Below are 19427 nucleotides of genomic sequence, written 5' to 3' on the forward strand. Positions count from 1 at the left end.
GCAGGGGCAGTGATCCTTCTGCAGCTGCTAGTGATTGGGGGTTGGTGATGAAGTTGCTGCCTCCAGTTGACTTTCGTAATATACGATAGGTCTTACATAATATCAATTCTATTTACTGTATATCTTAACATGCTTTTAAAACCTGGATTTACATAAGAAAACGAAAATACTGTCCTAACGTTTTATAAGTATCGGTTGGATGGTAATTTTGTTTTAGATGTGATTGTGGTTGATTTTATGACGCATTGATAGTGCTAGGGGTGACCTTTTGTTGTTGTGATAGAGTAATTCATTTTGTATGGAACCTGGCATTTGTCACCAACATGACCGTGATGCTTCCTATGGCTTCACTGCTACAAAGTTCACGAGGCAGTAGATTCTCTTATTGGCAACACTGTTTTGTGTTGTACAAGACTGTCTTGGTTATCACAAGTTACTCATTCAATAGTGGGAGTACCTCGAAGTGTCTGTGAGGTTCTATTTAGTAGACATGTGGAGGTGATAACCATTTAATCCTGGGAAAGTTTTAGCGGCTCATGCATGTTATCTGAACATTAGTTAGCTTAAGAGCGAACTTGACAACACTGCTTAAGGCCTGTCATAAACAAAAGGATTACCAAGCCCACTTCAGAGCCTCCAAGTTTGGAATGTCGACACGTGACCAAATCACGTTGTATAAAATCATCTGGTCCACTGGAATACGTGAGTGACGTCTGGCACAACTCCATCACCAAACACCTGTAAGATGTCATCGAGTCCGTACTGAAACCTTTTTGGTGGCTTGTCACCAGCTGCAGGAACTACTGTACACCAGCATCGTGGACGTGCTAAGATTGTTATATGAAATGCAATTGATGAAAAAAAAAGCCAGGCAGCAGCTCCTTCACCCATAACATTGTCATCACCATCACCTTCTGCCTCCGCCGTTCAGGAGTGTCACTTAAAAGTTTCTTCTGGTCCATTAATGAAGTTATAACCTCATTCCTCCGAAGACGTACAGTTGCTCACAGCTATAGTGTTTCCCCCACCCTCCTCAGTGGCCTTTCCGTACACGTGGCACCATCGGAATTACTTTACGAATGAATCTGTAACGTGAGGAGAGCAGTTGCTAACAACTGCTCTCCTCACGTTACAGATTCATTCGTAAAGTAATTCCGATGGTGCCACATGTTCGGAAAGGCCACTGAGGGGGCGGGAGGGTACTAAACCTGTGAGCAACTGTACATTACACGCCGTTGTCCTACTTGTTAAAAGGTTGGGTGATATTTCTGAACGTTATCTCCAATATTAACTTGTTACACCACCCTACAAGTACTTTCCAAAATAATATATATATATATATATATATATATATATATATATATATATATATATATATATATATATGCTGATATAAGGAAAGAGAAAACACAGATTCCCAAGCGCTTTCAATTCACATCTTCAGGGTGAATTATAGCTTAATATATATATATATATATATATATATATATATATATATATATATATATATATATATATATATATATATATATATATATATATATATATATATATATATATATATATATATATATATGCATGCTTAAATAGGTTACAGTGTGGGCGTGTTAGTTGACATCATAATAAGACTTATTGTTTAGTTAGTGCAAGACGTTGTTGAGAGCCATCTAAGGCTTCCTTTGTCTGGTCCAACACGCTCAACCTTTTTTGTATATGAGGAAGCATTGGAGTATATGTGCCGGAAATAGTGATGAGTGAGGAAGTGCAACACATGACTAGACAGTTATAGTCATTATCCCCCAACTGGTAACACCGAAGATGAGCTCGAGGGTTGTTCTCAGTTTGTTCCCTCCAGTTTGCTGTGATCGTTGTCATCACACCAAGAACATGTATTGAGGATATATAATAAAACCGCATGACACATTAACTTTGGAATGGTTATAAAATCAAGTGTGTTAGTGTATTTGTGATACTGTATAACGCAGGAGGGGGGACGAGTAGTGCGACTGTAGTTGTTAGATGAGAGTCGTATATTGTGTAGGGCGCTGGGAATATTCCGTCCTGAAAATTTGGTCCGAGGATTGGGTCTGGCAAAAATTGGGGGTGAATGTTATGGAGAGCGCTACCACCTTAAGGTTTGCTTTGTTGGGTTAAGATGCTGTAATTTATGGCGGAGGACATGTAAAATGTATAATTGCACAACTGCAGCCATCGAAAATAATTGTGATAGAGGGACTTACCTAACCTAAGTTTCCAGGGACCAATTTTCTGGATCCCGACTTATAGACTGGCTGAACGTTAGGTGGGAGTTAGACTGGCTGAACGTTAGGTGGGAGTTATAGACTGGCTGAACGTTAGGTGGGAGTTATAGACTGGCTGAACGTTAGGTGGGAGTTATAGACTGGCTGAACGTTAGGTGGGAGTTATAGACTGGCTGAACGTTAGGTGGGAGTTACAGACTGGCTGAACGTTGGGTGGGAGTTACAGACTGGCTGAACGTTGGGTGGGAGTTACAGACTGGCTGAACGTTGGGTGGGAGTTACAGACTGGCTGAACGTTGGGTGGGAGTTACAGACTGGCTGAACGTTGGGTGGGAGTTACAGACTGGCTGAACGTTGGGTGGGAGTTACAGACTGGCTGAACGTTGGGTGGGAGTTACAGACTGGCTGAACGTTGAGTGGGAGTTACAGACTGGCTGAACGTTGGGTGGGAGTTACAGACTGGCTGAACGTTGGTGGGAGTTACAGACTGGCTGAACGTTGGGTGGGAGTTACAGACTGGCTGAACGTTGGGTGGGAAGTTACAGACTGGCTGAACGTTGGTGGGAGTTACAGACTGGCTGAACGTTGGGTGGGAGTTACAGACTGGCTGAACGTTGGTGGGAGTTACAGACTGGCTGAACGTTGGGTGTTACAGACTGGCTGAACGTTGGTTGGTGGGAGTTACAGACTGGCTGAACGTTGGGTGGGAGTTACAGACTGGCTGAACGTTGGGTGGGAGTTACAGACTGGCTGAACGTTGGGTGGGAGTTACAGACTGGCTGAACGTTGGGTGGGAGTTACAGACTGGCTGAACGTTGGGTGGGAGTTACAGACTGGCTGAACGTTGGGTGGGAGTTACAGACTGGCTGAACGTTGGGTGGGAATTACAGACTGGCTGAACCTTCACATAGATGATAGACTTATCACTCGACATATTGTTAATCGGGGAACCTACAGACGCGATGCCTGTCCATGCTGTGTGTAATATCTCGTCATCAGCCTCTTACTTGGTAACCAATCAACAGGGCTTGACCTAGGAGGGAGGAGGGTCACCTGGTTGAGACAGTCGCCAGTAATACCATAATTAAGACTACCCTCAAGTGACCCCCTCAGTCCCCGTTTCTCCCGGTCTCTCCCACTTTGAGTGGAATGATAGAATGTCTTCTTCGGCTTAGTTCTTCTAACTCCTTATTAATTAAAGGTTCCCCATGTGTCATTTCATTCTGACACACACATTGTAGGTGTGCATGTGTGTGTTTTAGTTTGGAAGTATATATAGATTATATGGCATAACTTAATGATAATATTATAGTTCCTTACAAATTACATATTACACTCCTTGACAACTCCTTTTTGTGTTTTGCAGGTGAGTGTGTCTTGAGGGTAAGTTGCTACGTTATCTACGGTAAAGTAGTGTCTGCCCCCATACTGTACGACACACACTACAGCTGCTACGGGCCTTGGAGCTGGCACTGTAGTTAGTTATACTTACAGTATATACCATGATGGCTGCTTATGCCTTGGTACAGTACAATATACAGTGATCATGGTGGTTACTTGGCCCATTCATATATTTGTTTTATCTAGCACTTAACGTAAGCTTAGCCACTAATTATCAGTTCATTGGTGACGAATTTATAGAATATGTTAACATAACAAACGGTTGTCAATCAAACTTGAAAATGGACCATACTGTAGGTCATTTGGTGATGCTGTGTAACATTTCTGTTTCTATGCAAGTTACGTTTGTGCAATAACTGGAGTATTATTGCTCACTCAGAGTTGTAAACTGAAGGTGGTACCACAGGGACCGTAGACAAACTTCCGCTAATAACAGTACACACTTTATACCATCACTTTAGTGGTCTGCATAAACTGTAATGGAAAAAAAGGGTGTTGGTCGTATCTGCTTTGTGACCCATATGCGTCCGTCCACCTTCCGCATTCCTTAAGTCCTGGGTTAAGCACGTACAGTAGATGGTGGAGGGGAGGAAACTACACGATGCTGCTAACGTGAAGGGCTTATAACATTCTGAGTACACAAACACTTATGGTGGAAGATTTTCAGTCCTTTTGATATAGTATGGTCATATCAGCTACTTTATACTATTATGTTTAAAAGGGCAATGTAATACTGCAGACGAACTGGCTGATGGTTTTGTATTACATTACCTGTAGTCAGTTTGTTCCCGGAGCAGTTGTAGGTGTGGCATGTGAAATTCAGATAGATGGATGAGAGTTTTGTTAGTGTGCGGGTAAGAATGAACGACCACTAAGAGTTCAGAGTATTGTACTGAATGATTGTAATAGTTGAGTTGGTCGCTTATTCAGACTCATTTCAAACCTTAGGTTGCCAGAACTGGTCAGGGTTTTAAAATTCAGTTTCAAGACTGAAGTGGATCAGTTTAGCATAATTTTTCTCCTATGTTGTGAATGTTAAGATATACTTTATTTACATTCTAGTAACAGCACTGAGTTAGGCGTGCCGTAAAAGATTTGTGATAACCCTACACTACCCATTTTAGTATTAACGGCCCTATACTATACCAATTGTGGTGGTTATGGTCCTACACTGTACCTACTGTAGCAGTGATGGTCCTACACTGTACCTACTGTAGCAGTGATGGTCCTACACTGTACCTACTGTAGCAGTGATGGTGCTACACTGTACCTACTGTAGCAGTGATGGTCCTACACTGTACCTACTGTAGCAGTGATGGTCCTACACTGTACCTAGTGTAGCAGTGATGGTCCTACACTGTACCTACTGTAGCAGTGATGGTGCTACACTGTACCTACTGTAGCAGTGATGGTCCTACACTGTACCTACTGTAGCAGTGATGGTCCTGTACACTGTAGCCTACTGTAGCAGTGATGGTGCTACACCATGCCTGTAGCAGTGATGGTGCTACACTGTGCCTACTGTAGCAGTGATGGTCACCACACTGTGTGCCTACCAGCAGTGATGGTCCTTCCTGTACCTCTGTAACGTGATGGTCCTTCCTGTACCTACTGTAGCAGTGATGGTCTCCTTCACTGTGCCTACTGCCAGCAGTGATGGTCCTTCACTGCCTACTGTAACAGTGATGGTCTTACACTGTACCTACTGTAGCAGTGATGGTCACTGCTGTACCTAGCAGTGATGGTCTACACTGTACCTACTGTAGCAGTGATGGTCTACTGTACCTACTGCTTAGTGATGGTCCTTCACTGTACCTACTGTAGCAGTGATGGTCCTTCCACTGTACCTGCACAACAACAGTGATGGTCCTTCACTGTACCTACTGTAGCCCAGTGATGGTCTACTGTACCTACTGTAGCAGTGATGGTCCTTCACTGTACCCTGCCTGTAGCAGTGATGGTCCTTCACTGTACCTACTGTAACAGTGATGGTCCTTCACTGTGCCTACTGTAGCAATGGTCCTTCTGTGCCTACTGTAACCCAGTGATGGTCCTACACTGTACCTACTGTAGCAGTGATGGTCACCACTGTACCCTACTGTAGCAGTGATGGTCTACCTGTACCTACTGTAGCAGTGATGGTCATGCCTGTACCTACTGTAGCAGTGATGGTCCTTCACTGTACCTACTGTAAGCAGTGATGGTCTCACACTGGCACTACTGTAGCAGTGATGGTCCCACTGTACCTACTGTAGCAGTGATGGTCCTACACTGTACCTACTGTAGCAGTGATGGTCCTTCACTGTACCTACTGTAGCAGTGATGGTCCTTCACTGTACCTACTGTAGCAGTGATGGTCCTACACTGTCCCTACTGTAGCAGTGATGGTCCTACACTGTACCTACTGTAGCAGTGATGGTCCTGCACTGTACCTACTGTAGCAGTGATGGTCCTACACTATACCTACTGTAGCAGTGATGGTCCCACACTATACCTACTGTAGCGGTGATGGTCCTACACTGTGCCTGCTGTAGCAGTGATGGTCCCTGCACTGTACCTACTGTAGCAGTGATGGTCTACACTGTACCCTACTGTAGCAGTGATGATTTTCTGTACCTACTGTAGCAGTAGTGGTCTACACTGTACCTACTGTAGCAGTGATGGTCTACATGCCTACTGTAACGATGATGGTCCTACACTGTGCCTACTGCTTAGCAGTGATGGTGCTACACTGTCCTACTGTAGCAGTGATGGTGCTGCCGCACCTCTGTAGCAGTGATGGTCAGCCTGCTGGCCTTGCCTACTGTAGCAGTGATGGTCCTACACTGTACCTACTGTAGCAGTGATGGTGCTACACTGTACCTACTGTAGCAGTGATGGTCCTACACTGTACCTACTGTAGCAGTGATGGTCCTCATCACCTACTGTAAAGCAGTGATGGTCCTTCACTGCACCTACCAGTGATGGTCCCACACTGTACTTCATTGTAGCAGTGATGGTCCCCTTCACTGTACCTACTGTAGCAGTGATGGTCCTACACTGTACCTACTGTAGCAGTGATGGTCCTACACTGTACCTACTGTAGCAGTGATGGTCCTTCACTGTACCTACTGTAGCAGTGATGGTGCTACACTGTACCTACTGTAGCAGTGATGGTGCTACACTGTACCTACTGTAGCAGTGATGGTACTACACTGTACCTACTGTAGCAGTGATGGTGCTACACTGTCCCTACTGTAGCAGTGATGGTGCTACACTGTCCCTACTGTAGCAGTGATGGTGCTACACTGTACCTACTGTAGCAGTGATGGTCCTTCACTGTACCTACTGTAGCAGTGATGGTCCTACACTATACCTACTGTAGCAGTGATGGTCCTACACTATACCTACTGTAGCAGTGATGGTCCTACACTATACCTACTGTAGCAGTGATGGTCCTACACTATACCTACTGTAGCAGTGATGGTCCTGCACTGTACCTACTGTAGCAGTGATGGTCCTACACTATACCTACTGTAGCAGTGATGGTCCTGCACTATACCTACTGTAGCGGTGATGGTCCTACACTATACCTACTGTAGCAGTGATGGTCCTACACTATACCTACTGTAGCAGTGATGGTCCTACACTATACCTACTGTAGCAGTGATGGTGCTACACTGTACCTACTGTAGCAGTGATGGTCCTACACTATACCTACTGTAGCAGTGATGGTCCTGCACTATACCTGCTGCAGCAGTGATCCTACACTATACCTACTGTAGCAGTGATGATCCTGCAATACCTACTGTAGCAGTGATGGTCCTACACTACCTACTGTAGCAGTGATGGTCCTACACTATACCTACTGTAGCAGTAATGGCTCTACACTATACCTACTGTAGCAATAATGGTTCTACACTATACCTACTGTACCATTGTTGAACCTACACTACAGCTACAGTAGATGTGCAGCATATCTTGTTTTTCACTGTAGCTTTGTTAGTGTATCCATAATTGCTGAAAATCGGAAAATCGTTTATCATCCGGTGCGGTATATGAATGTTGGTCGTGGCTTGAGTAGTGGAGTTGGCTCGATTAGATCAGGCAACACAGACATTGGGTCGCCACGGCCCGGAGCAGCCAACTAAAATCGCCATCTCCAAACTGCACTTATTTAGTTTTATGGGTAATTCACGTGATGATAATTCACCGGTGTTGTGTTTTATGAATTAGCTGTTGTGACGTCTTAAACGGAATATAATTTTTTTAAGGCCTTTGTATGTTATGTATACAACTTAGGGAAAAGGTAACGTGGAATGGTTCACTTCATGATATACGACGCCTGCAAACAGTACCTACCATTATTTTTAGTCACGCAACACTAACGCAACTTACCGTTTTGTAAGTTATAACCAAAAGTGGCCGGATACAGAAAGCAACCTCGGAGACATTGCTATAAAACAAATATGGTGTAACTGAATATAATATTTAATAACTATCAAAATAATGTAATTGTATACAACACAATGTAAGTTAAATTACATGATCAGTCATCAAAATAGATAAAATTAGATTAAAAATAAGTGTAAAATGGAACATCCACTATCGAATATAGATGTTCACCTTGACCTTGACTTTTACCTCAAGGAGGTCACAACAAACCTTGTTTGCCAAAACATTTTACACACTGACAGCTGAGGCGCACCACACCACCTTCTCCACCCTCACCTCATTTTGACAACTCGGAGGCAAATATTGTGTATCGTATATCATCATTTAACAACATGACGGGTAAGGTGGAGCTCTTGTATGTGTAACTCGTTTTGAGTCTTTTTAAAAAGGCAAGAATATAGTGTCCCCTCATTATTATTTGCAATTCAGAAATCATATTAACGAAAAATATGTTCCATTAGCTATTTACTGTATTTTGATCAAACTGTTTTGGTATGTTAACAGTTTGAGAAGTTATTTTAATGTTTCAAAATTTATCTGAAACAAGACATACATACATTTCTCCCTCCCCTCCACCGTCGGCAGAATAGATTGGGTTCTTATCTGAGTCAACTCGGAAATCCCAATTAACCGTAGTGGCCTGGACCGTTCTTGGTATATGATAGGATCTGAGGTTTTTATCGTGTGCTGGTTAACATGCTGGCGGTGAAGATGTTGTGGAAGGCTCGTCAGTGTGGTGTGAGGGAGAGGGCCGAGTGGTGGTGAGGCTGTGGGTCGTTTTATTTTATTTTATTTTTATTTTATTTTTCATTTTAATTTTCTTTTTTATTAGGCACTCCCCTACATCTTGTGTAAGGTGAAGCGCAGAAGCGTTTACAGCGCCCAACAGGGAAGCATGCTAAGTTCATGCTTGCTTTTGTCTCATGAGTTAAGGGCGTAGAAGCCTGAAGAGTCAATGGTTTTATGTCAAGTTATTGGAATCTTCAACAACTTTCCCTGAATACGAATTCGCAACTTTCGACTTACAACAGGTACACACATTACTGCTAGGTGAACAGGGACCAATGAGAGCTAGGAAGTATGTCCAGACAACTTTTCCACCGGCCCGGGAATCGAACCCGTGACATCTCGCTTGCGAGGCAAGAGCGGTACCGTTTTACCATCGGTGCCCCCAGGCTGTGGTTCACTAGTTCCACCCAGTCGACGCCACGACTCCTCAACCCCCCCCCCCCTCCTACGTCTTGTTTTCTCATCTCACCGCGCATGACTGTCTGTCCTCATCTTGTTATTATTTTTATTATTATTATTACAACTACTGCGAAGGTAAGCAGTAATTTACCAGATGTGTTGATTGGTCTTTCCGAAAGTTGCGAGATATTAGCAGCGGTACTTGATATTGATTTATTAATTTGGTAATATCTCTCTCTCTCTCTCTCTCTCTCTCTCTCTCTCTCGCTCTCGCTCTCGCTCTCGCTCTCGCTCTCTCTTTCTCTTTCTCTTTCTCTTTCTCTTTCTCTCTTTCTCTCTCTCTCTCGTCCAACCATTAAAACCACATATGCTGGGTTAGAAGTTATAGCTACAGTATATGTAATTTTTCGTCTGTTGCATCATGTATTGCAGAGAACATGGTGACGAGCCCTCCCACCCAGGTGTGTTAGCAGGATTAGCTACCCAAAAAGTATTAAGCTCAGAGCAGTGACATAATACAAACAACTCTGATATCATTCTGTATAAAATGGACACCGAAATTTTTTTTGGCGTTAGTGTTGATGCAAACGAACTGAGGTTTTAATGGAAGTTGCAGAAAACTTTTCCGGTCCATTTTGGCAATACTGTGAATGTGACAATATCACTCGTAGCTTCAATATCACACGTGGATGATGACACAACTTGACAATGTTTTGAATTCAGATTTAGAAGAATTTTTTTTTATAGGGAAAACCATAGCGAGAGGTTCGCACAGCGATTTTATATACGGTACTGTACTGTAGTTATATTTATTGTGCCATCGTTTGCGAGGTTGAGTTCTACCATGTGTGTTAGTTGAACCTTAGTATCAGTATTAACCCATGGTGCTATTAATCATGTAATATATCAAATGGAAAGGTATACCAGTCTGGAATAAAATGTGTACCCCAGTAACTATAGCTATTAAAAGCTGTGTATAATAATCTTCTTATTAATTTGATATAAATAACTTAGTGTCATACTAAAGTACATCTGTATTTTTTGAGTTAGTGCTAGCTAATTGAGCCAAATCTTGGCGTGACGGAATTACTAGGCTTCAAACGCTTATTGCCTTAGGATTTGATCTGCTTGTCGCGAGTAGTTTAATTAACTCGGCAGCCAGTTGATCTATAACTTGGGGAGGAACTGTCTCCCTCTAGTTAGTAGGGGGAGCCTTTTCCCCTTCTAGTTAGTAGTGTGGGGGAAGGGAGCTTTTTCTCTATCTAGTTAGTAGGGTGGTGGGAGTAGCTTTTTCTCCCTCTAGTGAGTAGGTTCAGTGTACAGTAGAACACGTTATACTGGACGCGGACGCTCTCGGACACTTTCACCCTCGTGTAACATTCCACGAGACTGAATACAATATATTTGTCTAACTTTAAAAGGCTATTTAGTAAAGTAAACCGCAAATGTACCGGAATTATTGAGAAATGTTGAATTTATATGCAGATGGAAGTTGTAAGTGATGTTACCATTAATGAATATTAAGCCATCTGGGCATCCGTTATATATAACAGTAAGGATGGCTTCAGCTGCCGTCAATCGTGTAGCTTTAAAGGACGGCAATAGGTCACAACCAGGAAAGTCGCGAACTAAGTGGTTGATCCCATTTATTCCCGTGAGCGTAAAATGTAGCTCATTTATTGATGTTTTTGAAAGGTGAGAGCAGTTGGAAGTAAGTGTCAAGGGAACGAGGCGGAGGACGTTAACATAATGCAGTGGTAGCTGGTGTGTAGTGGTCCCCTGAGGTGGCGGTGACATTACAGTAATAGTCTGCTGACCCACATCCCTGTCAGCACCCCGCCCTCCACTATTGTTTACCTCACCCGTCCACAAACACACACCCTCTAGTTTCACCAGATTGACTTAAATCATAAAAGTTATTAGTTGTTATTTCACAGAGAAACTTTTAGCTGTGAAGATCATGAAGTAGGTTGACGTGTGGCGGGTGTCTGACCGAAGATGATGTGGGTAAAGGGCAGTGTGTGGCCCCGCTGAAGGTCGTGGCTGGTGTACCTCCCCACAACACTGGTCCTGGACCCCGGCTATCGTACAGCTGTCATCTCCACCACTTTTTCTGCTACAACTCGTCGCAGTATCACACAGTATTGACTTATTTCCTAACCTATTAAATCCACCTTAATTGGTTCATTTCATTATTTCACGTGATCCTTTCCTCTTGCCTTCTTTTCTTCCTATCACCACAGTCTTTTAGTACCTACTTGTCCTACCCCGTTTTGACTCAAATCTGTTTTCCACGTTGACTTCATCTCCTCTTGATCCCACTACATTTCGCCTTCATCTCCTCTTGACCCCACTTCATGTTGTCTTCACCTCATCTTGACCCCACTACATGTTGTCTTCACCCCATCTTCACCCCACTGCATGTTGTCTTCACCTCATCGTGACCCCACTGCATACTGGCTCAACTCAAATAATGACAGGCAACGGTCACTGGATGCTGCATAGATTTGCTGTTTGACTATCTCAACTAGGGTAGCTAAATTTGTATTGGGATATTTAATATTAAGTTAATAAAATGATGACTGTGTGGCTTTTGGGGGAGGCTGGAGGCCACGTTTAAAAAGCAGTAGTAGTAGTATTTTTACTATTAATATTATTGATATTAATATTATTATAGTAATAATAATAATAGTTTTGCACACAACCCCACTCGCCCATCGTCTGTATTTTCTGATACCCTTAATTTCTTTAGAAGTGTTTTCAAAGTGTAACGAAAGAGGTTTTGGAAGTTATTAAATTTGTTGGCAGGTTCCTCCTGACCATGATTTATATTAATTTAGAGGGTAAGACGTGTGCTGTGTTAGTAATGTACTGTACCTGTATTCTTCTCTTAATAACAGATCTTACAGCAGCAGTAGGAAGAGACCTGGAATCGTTTGTTAGTGTATACCAGGTAACACGTTTGTAATACATTAATTTTTTGTATCGAGCTAGGCAAAATCTTAATAATTTCTTAGAGAATTCGTGTTATCATCTCGACCATAATATTTTTCACTGTAGTGTGTCATGTAAATGGCCTACATATTCAATTGTTAGGAAGAGAAACTTTCAACTTAGATTTCGTTTAGTATAATAATTGAACAATCAACTTTACGTGACCTGGCGTGTAGATCCTAAGAGTTTATAATAGAACAGGAAATGGTCTGAGTAGCATGCGCAGTAGTCAGTTGTGCGCGTGTGCGTGTTGGACATGCTGCCAGATGTCGACGTTTTAAATGAACTATATTCACTCTGGTGCCGGCTGGGTGGGTGATGGTTTACACAGAATTCACGATGCTCTTTTCTTCATTTTAGAATCTTGTGTAAACTGTCTACTGGTTGGCCAGCCTGATAACTCGTACAAGAATAATAATGTATTCAGGTGAGGGTGTTTGGGGTGACATTTAGGGGAAAATGGTTGTTGGTCATTGCAGTTTTACCTAATTTTTATTGTTGAATTAAAGTGTGTGTGTGTGTGTGTGTGTGTTTATAAGTATACAAACCCAAGAGTGTGTTGTTTAACCTCACTTCTTGTCAACAGGTCGTGTCCACTCAGCGACCGTCTCCGCTGTCAACCCCACCGCCAGAAGTGTCACAGTAGAGTGGTTTGAAAAAGGCGAAACGAAAGGAAAAGAGGTGAGCATTATCGTCTGTTATACTACGAAACTGTCGCATGGCGCTATTGATATTGTCTTCAGTCTTAGAACATTGTCTCAGGAACTTGTTCTGTCCAGTGCCTGTTACTGACCCAAGCTGAACTGATCTGGTCCACTGTTACTGACCCAAGTCGAACAGTTCTGGTCCACTGTCTGTTACTGACCCAAGCCGAACAGTTCTGGTCCACTGTCTGTTACTGACCCTAGCCGAACAGTTCTGGTCCACTGTCTGTTACTGACCCTAGCCGAACAGTTCTGGTCCACTGTCTGTTACTGACCCAAGCTGAACAGTTCTGGTCCACTGTCTGTTACTGACCCAAGCTGAACAGTTCTGGTCCACTGTCTGTTACTGACCCAAGCCGAACAGTTCTGGTCCACTGTCTGTTACTGACCCTAGCCGAACAGTTCTGGTCCACTGTCTGTTACTGACCCTAGCCAGAACAGTTCTGGTCACTGTCTGTTACTGACCCAAGACGAACAGTTCTGACCCAAGTTCGAGCAGTTCTGGTCCACTGTCTTACTGACCCAAGTCGAACAGTTCTGGTCCACTGTTACTGACCCAAGTCGAACAGTTCTGGTCCACTGTCTGTTACTGACCCAAGTCGAATAGTTCTGGTCCACTGTCTGTTACTGGCCCAAGCCGAACAGTTCTGGTCCACTGTCTTACTGACCCAAGCTGAACAGTTCTGGTCCACTGTCTGTTACTGACCCAAGCCGAACAGTTCTGGTCCACTGTCTGTTACTGACCCAACCCGAACAGTTCTGGTCCCTGCTGTTACTGACCCGCTGAACAGTTCTGGTCCACTGTCTTACTGACCCAAGCTGCAGTTCTGGTCCACTGTCTTACTGACCCAAGCTGAACAGTTCTGGTCCCTGTCTTACTGACCCAAGCCGAACAGTTCTGGTCACTGTCTTTACTGACCCAAGCCGAACAGTTCTGGTCCACTGTTACTGACCCAAGCTGAACAGTTCTGGTCCACTGTCTGTTACTGACTCAAGCTGAACAGTTCTGGTCCTTATGACCCAGCTGAACAGTTCTGGCCACTGTCTTACTGACCCAAGCTGAACAGTTCTGGTCCACTGGCTTTCTGGTCCACTGTCTGTTACTGACCCTGAACAGTTCTGGTCCACCCAAGCAACAGTTCTGGTCCACTGTCTGTTACTGACCCAAGCTGAACAGTTCTGGTCCACTGTCTGTTACTGACCCAAGACGAACAGTTCCTTGTCCACTGTCTGTTACTGACCCAAGCTGAACAGTTCTTGTCCACTGTCTGTTACTGACCCAAGCTGAACAGTTCTGGTCCTTTGTCTGTTACTGACCCAAGCCGAACAGTTCTGGTCCACTGTGTTACTGACCCAAGCCGAACAGTTCCTTGTCCACTGTCTGTTACTGACCCAAGCTGAACAGTTCTTGTCCACTGTCTGTTACTGACCCAAGCTGAACAGTTCTTGTCCACTGTCTGTTACTGACCCAAGCCGAACAGTTCCTTGTCCACTGTCTGTTACTGACCCAAGCTGAACAGTTCTGGTCCACTGTCTGTTACTGGCCCATGCAGAACAGTTCCTTGTCCACTGTCTGTTACTGACCCAAGCTGAACAGTTCTTGTCACTGTCTGTTACTGACCCCAAGACAGACAAGTTCCTTGTCCACTGTCTGTTACTGACCCAGCCTTCAGTTTTCAGTTCTGGTCCACTGTCTGTTACTGACCCAAAGCTGAACAGTTCTGGTCCAATGTCTGTTACTGACCCAAGTCGAATAGTTCTGGTCCCTGTCTGTTACTGACCCAAGCCGAACAGTTCTGGTCCACTGTCTTACTGACCCAAGCTTCAGACAGTTCTGGTCCACTGTCTGTTACTTACTGACCCCGTCGAATAGTTCCTGGTCCACTGTCTGTTACTGACCCAAGCCCGAACAGTTCATTGTCCACTGTCTGTTACTGACCCAAACCCGAACAGTTCATTGTCCACTGTCTGTTACTGACCCAAGCCAGACAGTTCTGGTCACTGTCTGTTGTTACTGACCCAAGCGAACAGTTCTGGTCCACTGTCTGTTACCCTGACCCAAAGCTGAGGCTGATTTCTGGTCCACTGTCTATTACCAGCCCGGCCAGGGCCTAAGTTCTGGTCACTGTCTGTTACTGGCCAAACCGAACAGTTCCTGGTCCACTGTCTGTTACTGACCCAAGCCGAACAGTTCTGGTCCACTGTCCTTGTTACTGACCCAAGCCGAACAGTTCTGGTCACTGTCTATTGCATTTAAGCTGAGCAGTTCTGGTCCACTGTCTGTTACTGACCCAAGTCAGCGAACTGATTCTGGTCACTGTCTGTTACTGACCCAAAGCTGAACAGTTCATGTCCTTTTATCTGTTGACCCAAGCCGGGCAGTTCTGGTCCACTGTCTGTTGTTATGACCCAAAGCGAACAGTTCCTTGTCCACTGTCTGTTACTGACCCAAGTCGAACAGTTCTGGTCCACTGTCTGTTACTGGCCAGCCAGACAGTTCCTTGTCCACTGTCTGTTACTGACCCAAGCTGAACAGTTCAATTACTGGCCATTACTGACCCCAAGCGAACAGTTCATGTCCACTGTCTGTTACTGACCCAGCCGAACAGTTCTGGTCCACTGTCACCATTACTGACCCCAAGACGAACAGTTCCTTGTCCACTGTCTGTTACTGACCCAAAGCTGAACAGTTCTGGTCCACTGTCTATTTACTATTTGGCCCGAACAGTTCTGGTCCACTGTCTTACTGACCCAAAGCTGAACAGTTCTGGTCCACTGTCTGTTGACCCAGCTGAACAGTTCTTGTCCACTGTCTGTTACTGACCCAAGACGAACAGTTCCTTGTCCACATCTGTTACTGACCCAAAGCTGAACAGTTCTGGTCCACTGTCTGTTACTGACCCAAAGCTGAACAGTTCCTGGTCCACTGTCTGTTACTGACCCCAGCCAGGCAGTTCTGGTCCACTGTCTTACTGACCCAAAGCTGAACAGTTCTTGTCCACTGTGTTACTGACCCAAAGCTGGGTGGTTACTGGTCCACTGTCTGTTACTGACCCAAAGGCCGACAGTTCCTTGTCCACTGTCTGTTACTGACCCAGCTGAACAGTTCTTGTCCACTGTCTGTTACTGACCCAAGCCTAGGCAGTTCTGGTCCTTTGTCTGTTACTGACCCAGCCAGGCACAGTTCTGGTCCACTGTTACTATTTAAGCAGGCAGTTTCTTGTCACTGTCTATTTACTGACCGCTGAACAGTTCTTGTCCACTGTCTGTTACTGACCCAAAGCTGAACGGGTTCCTTTGTCCAGTATTGCAGCCCAAGCCGAACAGTTCCTTGTCCACTGTCTGTTACTGACCCAAGCAGATGATTCTGGTCCACCGTCTGTTTACGCCCATGCAGAAGAGAGAGTGGAGCGGTGACTGTTTTTGTTAAGCATCTTATTAGCAATGTGCTGGCAGTAAATTGAGTGTGTTAAAGGTGTACTCTGTTCTGAGTAAATTTTTCAACTGAAATCACTCGGTACGTACTATCATGCTTCCCATTCCGTGACTATCAGTTCCTCGCGTCGAAGGTAACTTTTAATTGGGCAGATTTTATGAAGGTTAACAAGTCCTCTTCACGAGGTGTATCCACCGCTAATACCTCACTCAATAATATTTGTTTTTCCCGTTTCCTCAAAGGTTCGTCTTGGCTAACATTATACTGTAGTAGTGGTATGCGTTGTGGTCCAAACTTAAACATTGGGGTTACTGTATTTAAATGTGATAATTTACTATTCCAATTTGATTTATTTTTTCATTATGATGAAATATAGCTTATTGGGGTAACGTGTTAAAACCTCCAGGATGTCGAGATAGATAGGAACCACTGTGATGGGAGATGACGTCACAGGATGTAGCTATCAAGGTTTTCCCAATGAGGTGTTTGTTCCTCAGTCAGTGGTGGTAGCAAGGTTCACAGCTCATTATCCCTCGTCACTAATTATAGAATCAAAGTACCTCAGCTAATGATTGTAACATACCTACTGACAACATTCTCTATCAAGTCACCTTCTGCACCTTGGTGACGTCATCGCCACAATACATAATGCAGGTGAGTTTTTTAATTAACAGAACGACAAGAAGTTGCGACCAACTCCCTTTAATCCAGAGATAAAATAAATTTAAAGGAGAACATGAAATGCTTGTAACAAGGTAGTAGGCAGCTATCAAACAGGGAGGTACTACCGCCTGGGAAGATATTGGAAGCATAACGTGTTGTCTAATGGTAGACCCTGCTGCCATATGGCATCATGAAAATTGTGACCAAGTCCCAGGTTGCTGATCTGACTTTCTGCCTCATTTACACACAGTTGCAGTCTCAATTGTTTCTCTTACTTTGACAACACAAAATATATATATATATATATATATATATATATATATATATATATATATATATATATATATATATATATATATATATATATATATATATATATACTATATATATACGTATATATATACTGTATATATATATATTATATATGTATATATATATATATATATATATATATATATATATATATATATATATATATATATATATATAACACACAGACATACATACATACATATACAGGTTGACAATCTCTTCAGAAATCCTTGGGGCCAGAGGCATTTCGGAATTTTCTGCTTCAGAATTTTTTTTTTTTTTTTTTTTTTTTTTTATACACCTGTATTAGCCTACCCGGGCACAAGTCACTGACCCACATTGGGCCTGGGTGGCAAAATATAATACAAATTATAATAATAATAACTTCATAGGTCTAGGTCGTGTTTTCACTTTTGATCTTTTTTTTAATTCTTGTATTTCTTTATTATTATTATTATTATTATTATTATTACTATTATTATTATTTTATTATTACAGTATTATTATTATTATTATTATTATTATTATTATTATTATTATTATTAATTTTATTATATTTTATTACAGGTTGACATCCCTTATCCAAATCCTTGACCAGATGCATTTCGGTTTTTCAGAATGTTTTTTTACAGGATCAGCCCACCCCGGCACAGGTCACTGACCCACATTGGGACCTGGGGCTAAATATAATAATAATAATTATTATAAGAATAATAATTCAGAGGTCTAGGTCGGTTTTCACTTTTGATCTTTTTTTTCATTCTTGTATTTCTTATTATTATTATTTTATTATTACAGTATTATTGTTATTATTATTGTTATCAATCTTATTTTATTTGTTTTTTTTTTATTTTATTTACTATGAATAATTATTATTACTGTATTATTATTATTATTATTATTATAATTATTATTACTATTACTATTACATTTTCACCCCCAGGCCCTGATGTGGGTCAGTGATCCGTGCCCGGTGGGCTAATACAAAAAGTTTGGTTTCAGAGCTTTTCGGTTTTTGGAATTTCGGATAAAGGGTTGTCAACCTGTATATATATATATATATATCATTCCTCACTTTCATTTTACTAAGTTTTTTCCATTACTGTATTTATTTGGGGAACGTGGCGTGACCTGTGCCTGGTGGGTTGGTGACCTGTGCCTGGTTGGGTTAATCCCAGTTTAAAGAAAAAAAATAGCGGCTGGGTGGATACAGCACTCACCTCCTACCCTTAAGGCCACACTTTCTTTGCGGTTGAGAAAGTGAAGTTCGTCGAGTGTAGTGTCGGTCACATTGCCTCCTTTGTGCATCAATAAGTCTAGTTTGGAATGTGTTCTATCCGCATGAGCCGTAAATCGTATGGTGACTACTTTCGCAGTTGAATGAGATTCTAGTAATACAGGTAGCTAAGGTGTGTTTACTCAGAAGAGCTTTCATTAGCTAGAACTGCCTGAGATGGGTGTCGCTGAGACTGGGGATTGCTAGCGTGCAAGATTTAACACTCGGCACAGCAGCTCGGAGTTGTTGTAGTTAACAAGGTATAGGAGTGGTATTCAGTCGCCACCACCCACCCGACTGATCTGGAGCAATCCCGGTAGATCAGGTTTCCTTTCGGAATCGTTGGAACAATTCACTGGGAAGAGGTATCCGCCCTATGGCACTCCCGTTGAACATATAAACCTTTTCACCCTCCATATTTTTATATATTGAGATAGAATGTATTCACAACTGATAGGAAATGAGTTTGTTGACGATAGTCTTATTTTCATATATTTTCAAAGACAAGTGTTAAATAAACTCGACTAATCGTGAGCGTGCAGCCTTGCGTCAACAAAGACCGTGTTTGATTTATTCGCCGTGTTCATAGCGCCCAAGGTTGTCAATCACCGTGTATACCGCTTCATGCTTCGGGAACAAAGTAGCAGGCTTCCATACTAGAAAAAACAAAACAATAATAATAACTTGTGCAACATGAACTTCAGAATGTATTTTACAAATTGTCTGAAAACTAATCTCAAAGCGATCCCAAGTGTACT

The 19427-nt window shown here is 42.8% G+C and overlaps 1 protein-coding gene across 9 annotated transcripts in view; it reads left to right on the plus strand.

The window, feature by feature from the left end:
* Positions 1–19427, plus strand: part of LOC121863768 (kinesin-like protein KIF2A) — a 149875-nt gene that overhangs the window by 62324 nt on the left and 68124 nt on the right. For 7 of the 9 annotated variants that reach the window (XR_006088455.1, XR_006088456.1, XM_042362556.1 and 4 more), the window contains exon 2: positions 12865–12959. Coding sequence is in view for 7 of the 9 variants with exons in the window: in XM_042362556.1 (XP_042218490.1) it covers positions 12865–12959 (95 nt within the window). In the remaining 2 variants the exon portion in view is untranslated. Of the gene's footprint in view, positions 1–12680; positions 12706–12864; positions 12960–16965; positions 17073–19427 lie in introns of those variants that run through there. The other 2 variants (XM_042362557.1, XM_042362558.1) reach the window with 2 other exon arrangements.

This window comes from Homarus americanus, unplaced genomic scaffold, assembly GCF_018991925.1.
Source record: "Homarus americanus isolate GMGI-L3 unplaced genomic scaffold, GMGI_Hamer_2.0 scaffold48354, whole genome shotgun sequence".
Classification (NCBI taxonomy): domain Eukaryota; kingdom Metazoa; phylum Arthropoda; class Malacostraca; order Decapoda; family Nephropidae; genus Homarus; species Homarus americanus.